General features: G+C 42.0%; 1 protein-coding gene across 1 annotated transcript in view; it reads right to left on the bottom strand.

Annotated features, from left to right (window-relative positions):
* Positions 1-13,205, bottom strand: part of ADAM17 (ADAM metallopeptidase domain 17) — a 33,481-nt gene extending 20,276 nt beyond the window's left edge. Inside the window, exons 1-2 of the mRNA XM_066547223.1 lie at positions 13,023-13,205; positions 746-878 (exon numbers count right to left, since the gene is read on the bottom strand). Coding sequence (XP_066403320.1) covers positions 746-878; positions 13,023-13,119 — 230 coding nt within the window. The 5' untranslated portion in view covers positions 13,120-13,205. The remainder of the gene's footprint in view (positions 1-745; positions 879-13,022) is intronic.
* Between the last annotated feature and the right edge of the window lie 6,393 nt (positions 13,206-19,598).

Below are 19,598 nucleotides of genomic sequence, written 5' to 3'. Positions count from 1 at the left end.
CCCTTTCAAACATTTTGAGATTCAACAATTATGCATTACTTGCATGACAGCTGAAGATGACACAGGGGAAACACATGAATACACAGAGGACAAGATGTCACACAAACAAAAATGAATCTACATTTGTTAATACAAAGTGTTATTCTGACCCTGCTCCCCATTTCAGATTCAGTTTCAGCACTAAAATACCTGCAAGGCATTTTTCTGACTCTCAGAATAAAATCTCTGCAATCTTCATGCCTGCTCCCTTCTACTTCTCCTCCCCCTTTCACCTGAACTTTTATGTCCCATCTTACAACAAAAACCAAAAACCAAAACCAAACCAAACAAACAAAACATGAAATACAGTAAATCTATTGGGCAGCAAACCACCCACAATTCCCAAACTGAAGGCTGAGATTTTCAAGAACCAGAGGACAGACCAGAAGTACTGACAACATTGCCAGATGAGGTATAAGTGAGATTCAACCCTATCAGTGGGAGTAATCTACATGAAACTAAACCTAAAAATAAATCAAAAGAAATCCTAAATGACTGTCACTTCAGCCATCAGAGAAATAAAACAGAACTTACTTTCCCCTTTCCTCTGAGCCTCTCTGAAATCATATAACCATGCAGATCACTAACCTAGAAGAACTGGCCAGTCATGACAGAAAACAAGACAATTTCTGGGTTTGAAACTGCACATTACTCATAGAAACTGAGGGAAAATATTATGCTATTTCATCATTAATGATTTAATTACCTTTGCAGGGCTGAAAAACTTAAGAGCCTCTCTACATGTGTCTCAGGCTGGAGGTCCCTCTTCTTCAGTGAGTGCTGCTGGATGCTAGACAGGGAGAGGATGTCGTAGTCTGAAAGCATGGACTCAACTGTGTCTGAAAGACCAACAAGGAAAGCTTTAGTTTCAAAAGACTTTCTTTCCAAATGCACACATAAAAAAAGAGCAAACCAGAGACTCCCATTTTAACAGTGAGACCACATTTGCTCTAATTTTAGGATAACTACTGTACGTTTCTGTAATGGCCTATTTTGTGTACACAAGTAGAAATCATAGAGTGAGACAAGACAATCTGAGAGTGACAGAGTTTGCTTCACTTTTTCTACAACTTCTGAGCAACCAACTCATCATTTTTATTGCCACAGCAATTCAGAACTAAGCCCTCCCTGGCTGCCCCCAGAAACTACATGGGGAGAATGGCCCCATTTCTCTGGGGTGAATTTCTCTACTGGTCCCCACATGAGTCTGAGGAAGAAATAGTTTAACCTAGGAGACTTAAACCAAGTTAATTGCAGACTGGACTGTATTGGGCCTCTCTGGCCAACAGTAGCCAGAAAACAGGTATCTGGATATCACAATCAATTAGAACTAACTAACAAGACTACTCAGGTGAGATACCCTGGTTTCCCAATACCTTACCATCATGCAAAACTCCTTTTCCTACTCAGAACACAAAAACTTGTTCAGAGAAAGGAGACCAAGTGCCTGAATACCTATGGGAGCAGCACAAAAATTACAAATTCAGGTCAATATTCTGCAGATGTTTTCACCATTAACAAGTGCAGGATAGCTGCAAACAGTCCTTGGCTCTTGCTGATAAAGCCTCCTGCTACTTTGTAAGGCATTCCTTCATTCAAACATCCATCCACATTCTTGCTTCTCTGGAGCACCCACCACCTAGAGAGACACCCAACAACCACCCTGGCTTCCACTAGCACTGATAGATTCAGTTGCTATTTAAAGCCTTAACCACAGGTTCTTATTCCCACATTGCCATTTTCCTTCTCAGCCAGAGGTGTTCACTCTTCACTGCACTAAATGAGGATTCAGATGTGCTTTCCAAGAGACAGAAGTGCTCACCCAGACATTCTTTTTTTAAAAAAAATTCCTGTTTCCTTCCCCTCCATTTCCAACTATGCTTCTAAACCAGACCTGATAGCTACCAAAGAAGTTTTCTGTTAAGGGAGATGGCATTCCTTCAGAGTCCCTAGCTAGTGGGGTCACTAGCTTGCCCCACTCAGCAAAGGCACCTCATGTGTTTTATTGGCCTTTTAAGTAAGCAGCACCACTAATAAGCTGTTTTACCAGCTATTGTGCAACAAACCAAGATTGCCAACTTGAAATCTAGATGCTCATAGCTCTTGAAATAATATGGGTTTTTTAAACCTGTCACTCAGTACCATAATTTATCCCCAAATCCATGCTTCCAAAGCACAGGAAAGCTTTAAGAACGCATGCACTGATGAGGGCAAGGGAAGCACCTTGCTTTTCCTTTTGCAAGGGGGTGGGTGGGTGGGGAGAATTAACCAGCACTGTACAGCCACAGGTGTGCTTGTGTACACTAAAGTGAGGAAGGCACAGAAGCAAAGATGACCCTCACAGCCCTCCTGGCCCTGCGCCAGACCCACTCACAGAGCAAGGCACAGGCGACACGGCTCCTTTCTTGGGCAGCAGACACCACTGAGCAGCAGTTCCCAGGCTTCTCCCTCCCCAGGCCTTGAGCAACACAGGAAGGGCAGCGCAGTTGCAATTTCCTGATTTCTGTTTACAACCCTCCGGTCGAGAGCACCTGCACATGATTACCATGTGTTTCGGGTTATATGCAAAGACAAGTTTCTATCACCGTGTTTTCTGTCATTGGGATTTTCCCCACACGTGCCCCACTGCTGCATGTCAGGCAGGGCCTTCCTTTTCAGCTGCCAAATGCTGCAGAGCTGGTTCACTAGAGCCATGCAGTGAGTAAATGCCTAACTTCCCCCTCCAAACAGCTCTTTTTTTGTTAAAAAGTCCGTTCTAATTAATTGCTTTTTATCTGGTGTCTGCCCTCATCCAGAACCACCTAGGAAGGGGTAGGAACAGGCAAGGAAATCAGTTCTGGGAAAAAAATACTCATTAAACTGCTTAGTTCTGAATTCTTTTAATCAAACTCAAGATTCTGTCACTACACTCAGGCTAGAGCTGACCTCTCAAAGTGAATGTTGATACACGGGATATCCAACATTGGTCAATGATACAGACCAAGTGTGTGGGACATGGGGCATGAAACAAGAGGCGTGGTACTACTGCCGTGCTGTTCAGGGACTTGCCAAGCACAAGCTCTGCCCGAGAGGCACAACCCTAGCTACAAAACATTACTGTCCTTTTCCACCTCTTCCTTTGAAGTACAGACCAGAACCAAGAGAAAGCCATGCCAAAAAGCAAGACGCAGTTGCCACTATGGCCAGACAAAATGTCTCAGTTTCATGGCAAGAGAACTGAGAAGTCTGCTAAAAAAAAAATCAGGTTTTTTTATTTGGTAGGCAAGTCCTACTCCACCTTAATATACAGACACCCTTTTGGAAATGTCTCACAGAGACACAGGAAGGGTAGTAAGAACAAGACCTAAGAAGTTCATGAAGATGAGTAAGATGATTCTATTGAAGTAACAAATGAAACACACGGCACTCCCAGTTCCTGTAACCCTGAAACAAGAGTGCACTTGTTCATATTTCCTCTTATCCTTCCTAAATTTGTTTGCTTTTAATTTTACTTACAACATAAGTAGAGGCTTAAGATACACTGCTCCCAGACATAATCTGTTAACTAATTATGGTATCAGACAGATGTGGAACAAATATATTGGTAATACACTCAAAACAAAATTTTCCTGTAAAATGTTCATATTGCGAAATGAATCCATGTTCATGGCTTATTGAAAATAAAAGATGAAGTGTCATTATTGTAAAGAAAACACAGAACTGTACAGAATCCAGCTGTACAGCAGACTATGGATGGCAGCCATAGAAAGCATATACTTGACTTTTTATTCAAGTTTAAAAATCTTTCTGGTATTCATTCCCCATTATCTTCATTATGGTCCAAGAGTCATTTCCCATGGGCTTCAATAGATCTGAGCTTAGGTTTCCCAAACCATTTTTTTGCGGTTCGTTCCCTTCCACACCCTCCTAGATTTCTGCATTCCTGTCATTTTAGGGAACCTCTTAATTGCATCCTGATATGGCAAGTATTTATTTATTGCCACCAGCCTTCACCTCACGGTACCTTCCTTCCCGGAGACAAACCTCCTAAGAACATACAGAAACTGGGTTTGTAAGACAGACCGGGAAGGAACATCAGTGACAAAGACAATATCCTAAAGTTCTCAAGAAGAAATCCACAGCAGTGATCCACCTCTGCCCCCAGCTTTGACCTCACCAACTCTTGCCTCTTTTTTTTCACCTTGTTTCTGGGCTAAAAGCCTCCTGGCACTAGACTTCCAGACTTAACACAGAAAGTATCTTTTAATAAACTCTGCTCTAGCACCAAAGAGCTCAAGAATGCACGAGAGAACAGCTTAACTCCCTGAGTTGGAGGCCACTGCATGTATTTCAAAAGAAGAAGTTTCTCTTTCAGTGCTCAGCTAGCAATTCAAATACCAATGTCAGCCTTCTCCAACCAGCTTGGCTTTCATAAGTACAACAGTAAATTCCCATGATCTCATGCCCCATCTATTGTCCGGAACCCAACAAGTAAATGTGGCAAGTCAGCCATTTCATAAGCATTCTTTTGCACTGCATCATTTCTGGAAAGGTTACGCTTATCTGGAAGTGTGAAGTTTTAACTCAGAAGATATAATTAATATTTTTTAGAACTCTCTTCAAAATTATCCCATGACAGAAATGTTCCTACCTAAAACTCAAGATCCAAAATTTAAAAAAAAATTACTTTTGGGATTTAAAAAAGACCACTAGATAATCAGTGGGCCTTGCAGGAATAATTGCAGTTATTTCTCCAATCATTCCAAGAGAATAAAAGCAGAAATAATTTTTCAGTCAAAGGCACTGGAATGGGATGACAAGCCTACATGAGCAGTCCTACAACAGGCACTGCAAACACATCCAGGAAGGATTTTAGGATTTTGCAGTGGAACTGTTAAATCAGTGTCATCTCCAAGACTGAAGAAGGGGCTCCAGGCTGTATTTCATGTCGCACTCATTGACTACATCTGGGATCTGATCTCAAGCTGATTTCCAATCAACCTATCAAAAGCTTATGAGCAGTTGACTAGTAACAATTTTTCTGATTCAGCTGAGGAATAACTTAATAGAAGGACTCCATATTCTTAATTGTTACTATTTAGTTTTGTATGCTCTTCTTGTACATTAAAATATATTAATTGAAGAAACCAAACACAATAATTGGAAATAGAATTCAGAGCCTCAGAATTTAGATGAGGAAACACAGACTGGAGTCTTTCCAGCTTGGAGCACAAGAGCTAAAGCAGGTGTCCATCACCCTACATAAAACAGCTGCCCCTGTGTTTGCAGTAAGAGCCACTCACTGGCTGCAACACAGCTGGATCCTTTGGCTGCAGCACCATCCCAGGGAATGCTAATGGAGAAGGCTAATGAAGAAAATATTCACATTTCAACTGGGCACACAAACGGTCTGTGCCAGGCAGGAGGTGATGCAGTCCTGCATAAATGTTTGTGGGTACCCTCTCTGAACAGCTTATGCTGCTTTTAGGAGACTGTTGACAAAGAGGACACATTGAGAAGGTTCATTGTGGGAAAGCTGTTCTGTAACAACTCCTTGCACGTGCTGTTACATCTTTCTCCAGCACATCTGGTACAGAGACATTGCCAGAGACACAATACAAAGTGAACTGAAACACTTATCCCACACAAAACAGCCCATGCTTTCAACAGTTTAGATAAATCATGTTTACTTGTTTCCACTGAAGAGTGGTTGCTGTTTTGCTCATCAAGAACATGTAAACAGAAGAACTTGTACCAGAAACCAGTTCAAAGCAAGAACCAAATACATGGCAGCCTTCTAATAAACCATAACAAGATAAAAGTTTACACTCTGAGCACATTTCTGGACAAACCTGTTAGTAAGAATGGTCAGCCACATCAGCGCTGCTGAATGCTTTAGAAGGCATGTTTTTAACTTGATCCCAGCTGCACCAAACTAGTCAAACCACGTGAGAAAACAAGGTGCCTGCACTCACTCACTCAGCAGCAGAGGAAGCCTCCGGGTAGGGTTAATCAGCCCTCACGCTGGGAGGGCAGGGATGCTGCTGCTTTACTGTCCACCTCTCCACAGAGCACTTCTCCTGCAGCTACACTGGGCAACTACTCCCTCCTTATCACACATTCAGACATGCCAGTGATGGGTATCATGGAAAAGCTAACAGCTTGCTAAATACCCTTTAGCTCATCTCAGGAAAAACTTGTTCATGTAGCAGCACCTTTATACTACTCCAACGTTTTTCCCCACAGTAAAATAAACATCTGTTTCTAGGCAGTGGGAATATTTCCTTAAGGGTGCAAATTCTGTTTAGCAGAAGCTGTATAGATAATTAAGCTGCTGTTTCTGGTGGTTTTGAATACAGCTGAATACCCACAATGGCTCCTACACATTACCTCACACACTTCCAACCTTGTAAATTATCTCCTTCACTAATCACATCTTAAATAAGGACCAGTGAGGAACAAAACTTACACTGTTGGATCTACTTGATTTAATAACAGTTTGTCTTGTTAATGACAATAGACCACTTTCCAAAGGGAAAAAAAAAAGCAATATACTGCCAAACATTGACATTATAAAAAATAAGGAAGTCTACTGAATGAACATCCTCATAATTAAAATGAAGCGAGGGCAATACAGCCATCCCATCTTACAAGAGAACAGCATCATATGACTTGATGCTCAAAAAACCCCAGCACAACCCACCCCTAAATCACATGCTTTCATACATCCTGCAGAGAGGAACTGCCCAGTCACCAGGATGCAGTGTTCTCTGGAAACAGACCATTTGTCTGGCTATCAAAAAACTACAAGCCTCACTACTGTACAAAGATACCACATCATAAAATCCTGCTGGGTCACAAAATAAAATCAAGTGGAGCTGATTCTAGGTAGACACTAATTACTGTCTAGACTACACTTGTGAGACCAACCCCTTCACTTCTGACTGCATTTCTTTTCCTTGTGGACACAACTATGGACTCATTCACACATGAACTTCCAAAATTTGAGGCACCTCACAGGTACCGAGGGGCAGAATTTTACTATTTCAGTGAAAACCTGAAAATGTGAGAAAGGAAACCAAGTGATATCATGTTCTTGTTCAACACCTCAGCAACTATAGATCAGCATCTACTGGGTGGCAGCTGTAGGTGCCTCCCTTCATAACAGAGTCCTCTTGCCTTCCCACTTCCCAGTCCATTTGCCTACAAAGGTTAAAAATGCAAATACCAAGGAGGGAAAAAAAGTACAAATAATGCACATTAGGGCAGCACAGGAAGACAGGGATGGATATTGTGAAGAGATGCAGGCCACAAGTGACAAAGATGGGCAGTACTATCACATGTACATCAGGAAATCCATTAGAACCATTGAGAGGGTCGCTGGACACCCCCAAAACAGGCAAGCTCATGTGCTGCACACGAAGACCACAGAAAAGGACAACAGGATAAACTGTTCTTTGTTAAAGAAACCTAGCTCTTGGGTTCACAGCAAAACACATGCCATCATCAGTCTGGCAAACAGGTAAACTCAGACTCCTACAGTCTGAGTGAGGGATCAACCTGTTCATAACAGAAACTAAATATAAACTTCTATCCCAAAGACAAATCTCTGCTGACTACTAAACACACAATTACATCTGAATGTAAAGTCATAGTGCCAGTGTTAGAGTATGGCCGGCTGCGCTTCCTCACTTGCCACAGAGCAAAAATCCATGCTGGGGCTTCTGCACATGCACACAAAAATTCCAGAGTGGCAGAAACATGAAACTGAGATGAGTCACTGCTGCTATCAGCAATCTACAGCAGCAGGGAAGCTGTCAGTTTTTACCGGGGAGAAAATTAAAACACCCCAAATCTTGAAAGCAAACAAGAATTTTACTTTTTGTCTGCTTAAAGGTCAGAACAAATTGGCACTACTGAAAATCAAACCCATGCTGAGCACTGGATTAGGCTTCCATTATCAAAATTCTTACAACAGTTAAAGGTAATTCATATTAATTAGAATTTAATGTAGCATTGACATTATTCTTTTTGTTGACCTTGAGTACTTTTTGCAGAAATTACACTTCAATCACTTTTTTCAGCTGGAAATGGAAACATTGACCTATTCATATGAACAAATGAAAACAAACCCGAGAAAAGTACTTGAAAACCTTGATATTAAGTAACTTCATGGAAAAGATTGCTAATCCACAACACAAAAATAATAGTGGTCATTTGCATTCAATAGGGCCATGTCTACACCAAGCATTTGCTGTTTATACAGAGACACACACTGCATCAATTCCTGCAATGATTTTGAAATAATCCTGCCACATCCTGGGCAGGGACCACATGCTGTGAGATTGTGTGTCCTTGAATTCTCCACCATGTGATGCATGGTGAGAAACACACTCAACCTTCAGCTTTTGGGGACAAACTGCAAAACCAGCTCCATCTAAAACAGTAATCTTGCTTCAAAGGATGTCCAATGGGGTAAGAAACTGTAACGAAAAAGGCAGATCATGGTAAAGAAATGAATAATTTGACTCTCACCTAGGTCTTGCCTTAGTCTCCAACAGAAGCTTCAGTCCAGCAGGATAAAATTTAAACTTGCATTACGATTTTTGTCACTAGTTATCTCACTGCACATTCTTGACGCTGAGCTAAACTTCCAATCCCTAAATTCTCTGGCAGCAAGTTACATTCCTGGCCTTTGGACTTCCTGCATTTTGTCACACCAAGTGTGAAGAATTCAAAACTGACTGTAAATCAATTTCTTTCTGCCCTCTGTATCACTTAGCTCCCCTGGTTTATTCATCAACACCACTACCATTTGTTTTTTTCACTTAACAAATCTAAATCCGAGTCTTCTGATGTGCATCAGGTAGGTATGCACTGAACCATTTGTACCAGGGTATTTCTCCAGCTCATGCAGCTGTTCCAAGTTCTGCATGGTATGTCTGCAGTGTGGAGAAAAAAATGGTGAAAATCAGGGTACCTGCCTCAGATTTTATTAGTGCAATTTGGCAGATAGAAAAAGAACCCCAGTGAGTGATTTAAAGAATATCATCAGCCCAGCAAAGGAAGAAATATCTTATTTTAGTTCCCTGCCCAGCTTGTGACAAAAAGTTCTCACTCAAAAAGGGCAACAGTTGAGTAAAACACATTTTACATCCAGAGTCTGTTGGGGGTAACCTGCACACATGCTGCTTAGTGGTAGCACACAACTTGTACCACTGTACTGTAATACAGATTCAGGCAGTTCTTTAGGTATATTCAGTACCTATTCACCTATTCAGCACCCAAGCTGGACATTTGCACTGTTACTCTTTTCAAGTACATTAATGGTACTCTGTTACCACTCAGATATGTCTGAACTCCAAGACAAACAGCGTAATATTTTATAGGTATAAAAGGTTATCTTCAGAGATAAATTACAACAAAGAGAAAAATCTTGAAAGAGTTGCCATTAATTTTTCTGGGGCCAAACTATAGTATCAGTCACTGTATTGAGTACTGGAGTCCCACTTCTCTAGAAACTGATCCCTGATGTCAACATTACTAAAAAGAGAACACCTTGAAGACAAACTGAGGTGGATACCATTCTGCCTTCATCCCTCACCTGGAACACAACCCCTTCCACCCCCCAAAAACAATGGGGCAGGTGCTTGGACAGACAGTCACACTGTGAGCTGCTTCACAATAATGGAATTCACAGAGAGAAACTATACCCTTTACTGAAAATAAACCAAAATCAAGCAAACAAAGACCCCAAACCACTAAAAAAAAAAAAAAAAAAAAAAAAAAGAGCAAGGAAAAAACAAATAAAAAAAGAGATTAGTTTCCAGACAGCTCACATTCCATGAATGTGCTCACAGGAATGGGGAAGGGATTGGAAAGCTGAGGTCAGGTTGTGGCAGTCCCATTTTAGATCAATTTAGACTCCTGGAGCACCACACCCTAAGATTACTTCAGCCAAAAAAAGCTGGAAAATGACCCACATCATTTTATCACTTATTCTATTCTTTGTCAAATTCTTTTTTTTGCTGTATAATTTTTTTCCTCCTTGAAAAACTGAACTCAGAGTAATAAGCAAGAAGTTCTCAACAGAAATCACAAAATGTTAATTCATGAAACTTCCTTACAGATACTGCTCATCAGAAATCTGATTTCAGTTCCCAAAAATTAAGCTATTGAAAAACAAAGCTTTCAAAATAATAATATTGAAATTATTAGAAGGAAAAGATGATATTTAGAAAACCAAGCTGTAAGATGAGGACAACAGAACTCCAACAAAAGATGAACGTAAAACCACAATAATAGGCAAAGGTATTTTTAAAAGCAGCTTGTAAAAGGCAGAAAGCTAATACTTGAAATATTTTTTATTTTATGAGAAGAAACCACACAGCTAAATAACCAGAAGGGCTTGTAAAACAAGTAAGCTGCAAATACAGCCCCAAGAATGGATGCTAAAGGCCGGTACCAATAACTGACCTTAGTATTCACTGCAGAGGAGATTAAAAAGTTCCCCAAAAGGACCTTTTTGTCATGATAGGATATATGTAAAGACCTGTGTTTGAGACTCAGGAAAAGAGGCTTTACAAGAAGTCAAGAAAATGACCAATAAATCAACAGGATATGAATGCATTACCCCAAGAGTTACAAAGCACTGCAAAAATAGAACTGGTCAACTCCTAACTGTGCTATGGGACTAAAGAGCCACTGGTGTAGTTTGGGGGGTCTGAAGAGACCAATTTCCACTCCAGGTACCATCCAAAGGCCTAATCAACAAATACATTCAGTGTCCCGACCTGGCAACAACAGGTAACAATAACAAGGACGTGCAAGTTACTAGGCCTGGAGCTAAATAAGGTACGGGGAAAGCAGTGCCTCCTATACATATATATGGATCTGGCAGTAGTGTGTGGATAAAAGTAACAGCTAATGTAGCACACATGGATTTTTCAAGTTCCCTCACAAAATACTTTTGTATATTTAGTTTACTGGACAACAAAACAAAATGTGATGAAATTCAAGGTGTGAATGTGTGAAATAACACGTGAGGAAAAGAATTCCTCACTGTTTTTACACAAAGTGTATCAGTACAATTATTACCTCTCAAAGCAAAACAAAAAAAAAACCCCAGAAAAAACCCAAAAGAAAACAAAAACAAACAAACCAAACCCCACACAAAAACCCCCAAACAAACAAACAAACAAACAAACAAAAAAAAACCCACAAAGAAAAGAGAGCTTGGAGTGACTATTAGAAGGAAACAAAACCAAAACCATTCATAATCATAAATGTATGCTGCCTTTGTATTACAAATGGTGTCCTGCAGCCCTGACCATACATCTCAAATAAATAAAAATCCAACACAAAATATATAGAAAAAAGTAACCAATAAAGCCATGATTCTTTCCTCATATTAAGAATTATTATATAGACTAATATTTTATCATTTAAACAACAAACAGTAGTACAAATGAGACAAATTGCATAGGTATGTAAGTCACTGCAGGTGTGAAGAAAATGAATAATTCTTCCAACATTGAGAAACAGAAGAAATGAGGTTTTCCTCCATGCAGTATTTAATAAAACTGAAGAGCTCATAGTCCAGGCACAGTGCTATGTGGGCCAAGAAGATAAAAGTCATCAGATAAAGACTGCACAAACTCATAGCAGACAGGTCCTTTAGAAGGCATGAAGATCTGACAGCCCAAGATGCAACAGCTGCTCAGGACCTCCCTCCCTGATGGTGAAAGGACACACTGTGTTTGTTTTATTTCTATTACACTTCCTGGAGCATCCCCCACTGAGCCTTTCCAGGTTCCTACAGCCACAAACTGCTGAGGTGTGCACAAAACCACAAATCCATCCACCTCAGGTGCAGGAGAGGAGGGCAGAGGTGCAGACACCTGTCAGGAAATGCGCTGAGAGATCTAAGCCAAGAAAGGAGACTTGGAGCAGTCCCTGCTGGCCTCAGGGACTGGAGACAGGACAACTATCTCTGTGGGAATGTACAGCTGATTAATCACTGCAACAGTGCTCCAAGACCGTCTTTAGACAGTTCAGTTGTTCCTTTGAATGTCAGCATCACCCCATGTGAATCCCACCCTACATAGCAATGGGCTCAAGGAAAGCAACAGAACTTATCACAAAATTATTTTTATACCTTTGATTTTCAAAACAGGGGTTTTTCATGTGGGGGCCAGACAAAGCTTTTAAAGGAAACAAGAATTTTGCTGCTCAGAAACTATCATACAGGGAAGAGGAAAATGGAGCAAAGACAAGGATCCAAGAAGTATGTAAGACATGGGCCTTGAGGGCAAGACACGGCCACTGCCTCATGCAAGAGTCCATCTGCCATTGCAGTGATAAGCTTTTGCTTATCAAACGAAAGTCTACAACTTCTTCAGTGCAAAGCAGAAGCTTAGATGCAAAACTGTTTAGAGAAGTTAAATCAAGCAGCGGTTCTACTCCGTGTCAAGCTTTTCTAGAGGTCACTTTCAGCTCCAATAGCTTCGGGCTCTCTGGTGACTCTCCAAACAGAACTACGAAGGGATGCCATTTATAAGGTTTTGCCCAGTGAGGCTGTGCAGCCTCCCTCACTGGAGATATTCCAGAACCGCCTGGGTGCAATCCTGCGGAATGTGATCCAGGATGACCCTGCAGGAGCATGGACACCGGACCAGACGACCCACCGCGGTGCCGTCCTACCCGACCTATTCTGGGATTAGCCCGCCTGAACAGAACACAAACTCCTGGGAGGAAAACTCTTCAGCAGACCTCGCGTGTGAACAATGGTGTATCCCCGCAGGGAGCAGCAGCCCCAAACGCTGCCCATCAGCGATGCCCTCAGCACGAGGGCTGCCCTGCCCTGCCCTGCCCCACACAGCACCCATCGCCAACCCCCGGCAGAGACAGGGGTGCCGTGCCTGCCTCCCCCCCACTGTCGCAGTGGTCTCTCCCTCCTCCTCCTCCTCCCCTCCGGGGTTGCCGTGGTCGCGCCCTGTCCTCACCGTAGCGCTGCGGGCGCTGTGGGTGCCCAAGCGCCTCCAGCCCGCCCGGCCCCCACAGCAGCGCCAGGGCCGGGACCAGCCACAGTCGAAGCCTCATGGTCCGGGCGCGGCCTCCTCCGGCACTGCGCGCCCGCTCGTTCGCATCCGCTCGGAGCAGCCTCGCCCTCCACCCGCCGTGCTGGGCCCGCCGCCCTCCTGGGCCCGCACCCGGAAGCGCGGCAGCTGCGCGCGGGGCATTGTGGGGCGGGCGGGGACGCCATCTTGGGGGGGCGGTGCAGGGGGACGCGCCCGCTTGGCTGTGAGGGCGGGAGGCGGCGGGCGCTGCCCTCACGGAGGCTCGGCGTGGGGCAGCGAGTGAGGGACCGCAGCGGGGCGTCTGGCCCAGCCTCCCCCCTCCTGCAGGGTTATCTTAGACCACGTGGCACAGGATTGCGTCTAGACCGTTCTTGAGTATACTCAGGGAGGGAAACGACACAGCCTCTGGGCAATCTGATCCAATGCTTGGTCACACGCACTGTGAAGTTCTTCCTCGTGTTCAGGTGGAACTTCCTGTGTCCATTTCTGCCTATTGTATCTTGTCCTATTGCTTGGCACCACCAAGAGGAGGCTGGCTCAATTCTCTTGACACCCTCCCTTGAGATACTGAAATACATTGATGAGGTCCCCTCTCAGTCATTTCTTGTGGCTGAACAGGCCCAACTCTCTAGCTTTTCCTCATAAGAAAGATGCTCCAGTCCCTTCATCATCTTTGTAGCCTCTGCCAGGAGCTCCATGCCTCTCTTGCACTGGAGAGCCAGAACTGGACCCAGCACTCCAGGTGTGCTTCACCAGGGCTGTGTAGAGGGGCAGGATTGAAATAAAAAGGGTTTACTCCTAACAGGATCACCCCCTTCAACCTGTTGGCAATGCTGTTCTTCCTACTGAGAGCACTTGCCTTCTTTGGACAGCCTCACCACAGCCCTCTCACAGCTTCCCCAGAGCAGGAACTGACCCCTGGGAAGGGAGAAGACTCTGGGCTCTGCAGCCCCTCTCTGGGGACAGTGTGGGGTGTGGACCTGCCTGGGCAGGACCCTGGTGCTCTCAGAACTTGCAGGCTCAGTGATGCCACTCACAGCTGCATTTGCTGCTCCTCCCCAGCCCACGTGAGTGACTGTACTCAGGGACTTTACAAGGTTTTTGTGCAGTTTCCTTAGCACAACTGAGGACTGTGGCACTTGGTACAAATAATAAGTGATGGGTCCATGGCTCAACTGTTCCCAAAGAGGACACCTTATTGAGATAAAAGCACAGAAAATGTGTTACAGCTGTGCTGTAGTGCTCTGGTTAATGTTCTCCTGAATTAGATGATCTCTTACCTTTTTGCAGATGTCTCCAGCAAAGATGATTGCAAGTGATGTACTCAGCAAAACTGGACAAAAAGTGTCCCCGTTGCCCATCCTGCTTGAGCTGTGCTGCTCATTAGTTAACCTGAAATATTTTAAAAGCATCAATGAATTACTCATTTTTCAATTTTTCATAGCACCGTAAAGGCTATGAAAGGCAGATACATCACTTAAAACAAGAATGTGTCTCTCAGTTCTTGTCCCCAAAGATGAAAGGATTGTAAGAGGTGAAACTTCTGAGGAAACTTCTGCTGGGTCTGCTTTGAACTTCCTACGATTTGCATCCAGTGGCTCCTGAAATCAGAGGTTGTGTCTTGCTTAGCAGCCCTCACTGTATCTCCTCCATACATTTGTTCAGTTGGTTTGATGCTCAGGGAGTGCCAGCTGAACATGAGGAGGAATTTCTTTACTGTGTGAGTGACTCAGCACTGGAAGAGATTATCCAGGGAAGCTGTCAAGTCTTCCTCACTGAAGATGTTCCAGAACCACCAGGATACAATCCTGTCCCATGTGCTCTGAAATGGCCCTGCTTAAGCAGGGAGGTTGGACCAGATGCTCCACTGTGGCCCCTTCCAACTTTATCCTTTCTGCGATTTCTATGATTTCTGTGATCTCCTGCTTGTAAACTTGTAGCATCCATATAATCCTGTGGCAGGAGTTCCACAATGTCACTGTATGCATGAACAGCCACTTTTCTTGCTTTCAACTTGACATTTTGTGACACCGTGTGATGACCTGACCCTGCTTCTTGCTTGGGGAAGGACAGTACATCAAGTTTGCCTTCTCTGTGCCAGTCGCCACTTCAGAGCCTCCATGAAATCCCCTTGCAGTCTGGTAAGGCTCCTCTTGCAGACAAATCCAAGTGAAATCTCCTTTCCAATGAGGTGTATGCTGCTATTCTATGAACTTCACCATTTCTGTTATTCTTGTTTGTGGTGGTGGGACTTGAACTCCATATGGTACTCATGACAGAGGCATCTAGTAGATTTATAAAGTGGCATAATAATATTTCCTGCCTTGTTTTCAGTATTGCTTCTGAATATTTCTAATATTCAATGTGCTGTTGATCTCCACTGAGCTGGCATTGTCCTACAAATAACCTTAAACTTCCCATCTCTCTCTCCTGACATGTAGTGGTCAGTTCAGAGAGCATTATTCCACACGTGATGTAGGACTGTTTTGTCCCCATGTGCATGGATTTACATCATCTGTTGTTTTCATGATCATCTGTTGTTTTCCTGCCAGGCTCTGAGGTCTCTGTTCAGTTGTCCACAGGGAGGTGTCCAGTGCTATTCCAGATGACACAGAGGGTTTGAGTGAGGCTTTAGAAGAGTCTGGGGGTCCCTGCTGAGTCCTGTGCTGGAGCATATCTGTCCCCATATAGTGGATCATCAGTAGGTTTCTATGAGCCCTGAACAGAGGAAGGTCTTTCTGCAATTCTCAGCTACACCTTTTCTCTCCTTTCATGAATAACATGATATCTTCAGCAATCTTTGTCTTGTCACTCCTTATCTTACTTGGATTATTTATGAGTAAATGCAGAGATGTGAAGGTGCATTAGTGACTTCTTTCATTGTGAAAATGGACCATATACTTAGTCTTTTAACTGCATTTCAATCCATGCTGGGATCTTCTCTCTTGTCCTCTGGTTGTTTAGTCTCCTTAAGAACCTTTAGCAAGAAAGTCTTGAAAGTCTTTCAGAAATCTCAGCAAACTGTATCTCTGCAATCCCTCTTATCCAGGTGCTTGCTGACACATTCAATCTGAGTTTACAAAGCAAGACTTCTCTTGGCAAGAACAATGTTGACAAAACCCTTGTAGATCTTTCCCTGGTAAATCACATCTCCCCACGTGTGCACTAATTATAGTTGTACTAGTCTGTGTGGAATAGGTGTCACTTTTAATGGTCACGATTTAAAAAAATAATGTAACATTTGATACAATCTACTTCTTAGATGCCAAGAAAGTTTTAAGCAAGAATTGATACCACAGTTAGAATTTTACTACACTGTACAAAATATTGCATCCTTGAGTTTCCTGGGTAAGCAATGTCTCTTCAGAATTTGTCTCAAAGTTGTTTGTTTTGTGTCTTGAACTTTTTAGGTCAATGTCTCCATTTGAAACAGATCAGAGGTAAGTAAGGCTAATGATGAAGTGCTCCAGCAGAGGAACACACACTCAGGAAGTTCTTTTGGGTTTTCCACCATGGTTTTATCATCTCTCAGTACTGGTTTTGCAGCCAGTTTGGTTGGTGAGTCTCAGCTTCTGGCACCTGGTACACTAAGATTATTGAAATAATCTTAGATTATTTCAGATCTTCTTGAAAATTATTTATTATTGGGTTTTATGCATTTTATGACTCTTTCCTTCTATGTCATCCATGAAATCTACCATAACCCTCTGAGTTACAGGTTTGATTGGGTTTTTCTCCAAATGAAATGTCTTATTTTGGTTAGCCTTCTTTTGTGTCTGATTAATCCATGTTTGTTCTTAATCTAAACATCTTTCTGGCTTTTGGGTTTTCGTTTTTGGGTTTGTGGTTTTTTGTGGTTTTTTGATATAGTACAGCCATTCTGAAGTATATAATAAATAATTTTCTTCTACACATGTCTGGATTCTAGTGACTTTCTCTAATTTTTGACATCCACTGAGTACAGAATTAAAGTTTCAGGTAGATGATACTTCATCAGCTTTCTAAGATGTCTTTTCACATTAATAACAACTAAACAAGTGGTCATCATTGTAAGTATTTGGTGAATGTTACATGTAACATTTATAAGCCTTAATTTTCATTTGCCATCTTATCAGATGTGGTTTAATATGGCAGAATCTTTCGGCAAGTTTTAGAATCAACTTTAGATTGAACTTTTTGGAATGCATTGTTCTTTCTAATCCCAATTTCCAGATCACATATTGGACTTCAGAGGTATCAGTACAGATCCATTTTTTTATCGATGGATAGACTATTCTATCTCTCACTATTTTGTAACTTGTGGAGGAAGATAAAGAAAGCCAGATAAAAAGTTTCTTTTTCTATTATAACTTGAATGTTCCCACTGAGTAGTTTTTTTTCTTTCATTTACTTCTTATCTCACAAGGACACTTTAATAATAAAAGTTGATTGCCTGTAAATATTTTTAGGGTTATAGAGCTGCGCTTTGGGTTTTCACAGAGCCCATCACAATGGAGTTGTTAAAGTGTTTAGACTATTGCTATTTAATAATAGCATAACAGTATATAGTAATTATGAAAATTGTCACTGATTTAGCAATATGGTTTATTCCACATTAATAACAAGAATTGATTTGGCATCTGTAGGTTAGTTTAATGGGATGTCTGAGTGTGGGTTTTTTAAAAATCTTAATTTGTTTATAAAATATATCATCTTGTGTCCAGTACAAGAGCACTTTTGGAGTGTGTTGATACTCAGTATTAATAGAAATGCATTCTTTCCTTCCCACAGTAAGGAATTTGAGCCATTTTATTAATATGAGTATGGACTAAACAAGGATATGCTAAATAGATAGGATATGATTAGAAATTAATGGGAAACAGCACGTAGTGTGTTGGTGAGGAATAGCACAAGTATAACACATTGAATAAAAAGAAAAGAAACAAAATAATTTTATATATAAAGGCAGTGACAGTGTTTCCCTGTGTCAGTAATAAAAGCTGGAGATGTGGAGTGACAGCTAGCTGGGTAACTGACCCTGTTGACAAGAAGGGTTCCTTTAAGGAAAACTATTAGGTAAAAGAGGTAAGCCCACTACTCAGAATGATTCATAAAATATACAGTTTAGTAGTTTGTTTGGAAAGGAAGATGGATTCTGTGGCATGCCCTGGAGGAAAATGGTGGATTACCTTTGTTTTGTGAATGTTTGAAGAGTAAATGATCCCCTGAGGAAAAAGTCCTGATCTTGGTTCTGAGCTAAAGAGATAAGCAGAGCTCCTCCCCGCCCATGTGGGAGATGTAGGCTTCATAAAGCTGCATATTTTCCCATGGGAATTATTGAAACCTGTATCACGTGTGGCTTTTGAATCTATGTTGGGCAAAGTCCTGGGAAGTGCAGTGACTTATAAGAAGTGTTCATACTTTGGGAGAAGGATGGAATGAACATATTCATAAATCTCTTCCACTTCTTTCTGCAGAAAGAAAACAAACAAAATTTAAAAGCACATGGGAGTTTCTTAAAGTGAAATAACTTCCAAAACATGGGAAAAAACCCCAACAACAAAACATCATCCATGTTTGTGTTGTACAAGGAGGCTTTTGTGTTTGTTTCATACCATGGAACAGGGGACCTAACAGCAAGAACAGGTCTGCAAGAGTTAACAGGCAGAAGACTGGTACACTTCGGCCTGATTGCTGAGATTGTCCTCCTCTTGCTGATAAATGAGATCTGGACTCCTGTGGCATACCAGTTCTGAAATTTCTGTAATTCCTTACCTCTTCTTCCTCCACTCCTCTCTTCCATGTCTGTCTTTCACCAAGTCATCTGACTTAGTCTCCTCTTTTATCTCCATAGATGTTTTTCTTTCCCATACAGTGTTTCATTACTTTGAAGGCCTCACCCCTACTTAGCTCTGTTTGGCCTATTGTCACTTTCAAAATATGTAAAATAGCACTCCACATAAGTGATCCAGGAGTTTCCAACATTTCAACATTAGTGATCCAATGATTTCCCAACATTTCCCCTACTTACTCAGAAAGACAGAAATTTGGCTACAACTCTTGAAATATACGTATTACAAGATTTTCTGACTTCGAGGAACTACTATGGTTTTCTGTGGTCTTCCAGGACTACACAAATATGCTGCAACTGGACTGACTTACCTGCTGTGCTAGTTTTGAAATCTGCTATTCCTGCATCACAAAGGAGAGCAGAGACTAACATGAGAGAGCTTTTTAAAGGCAGAAGCAATCTGAATTTGTTCTTCATTATTGTGAGCATATGTTCTCTATAATTATAATAACACATAATGCTTTTCTTCCCTGAAGCATATAAAAGTTAATCTTCTTAGGGAGGGAATATACTCTTGTGAAGTTACTTCCTGCTTCAGCCTTTTTAAAATCCATGAAGAAATTACTTGGGCCCTACCTTCTGACAGAAAGTGGTCCCTATTTCTTTTATCTGCCAGGAGATGGTGCTGCCAGTCTTCCATCTCTTCCTTTCCAGTTTTTAGGAAAGGTGGC

Source organism: Molothrus aeneus, chromosome 3 (assembly GCF_037042795.1).
Source record: "Molothrus aeneus isolate 106 chromosome 3, BPBGC_Maene_1.0, whole genome shotgun sequence".
NCBI classification, from domain to species: domain Eukaryota; kingdom Metazoa; phylum Chordata; class Aves; order Passeriformes; family Icteridae; genus Molothrus; species Molothrus aeneus.
This window is presented reverse-complemented; position numbering and strand designations above follow the sequence as displayed.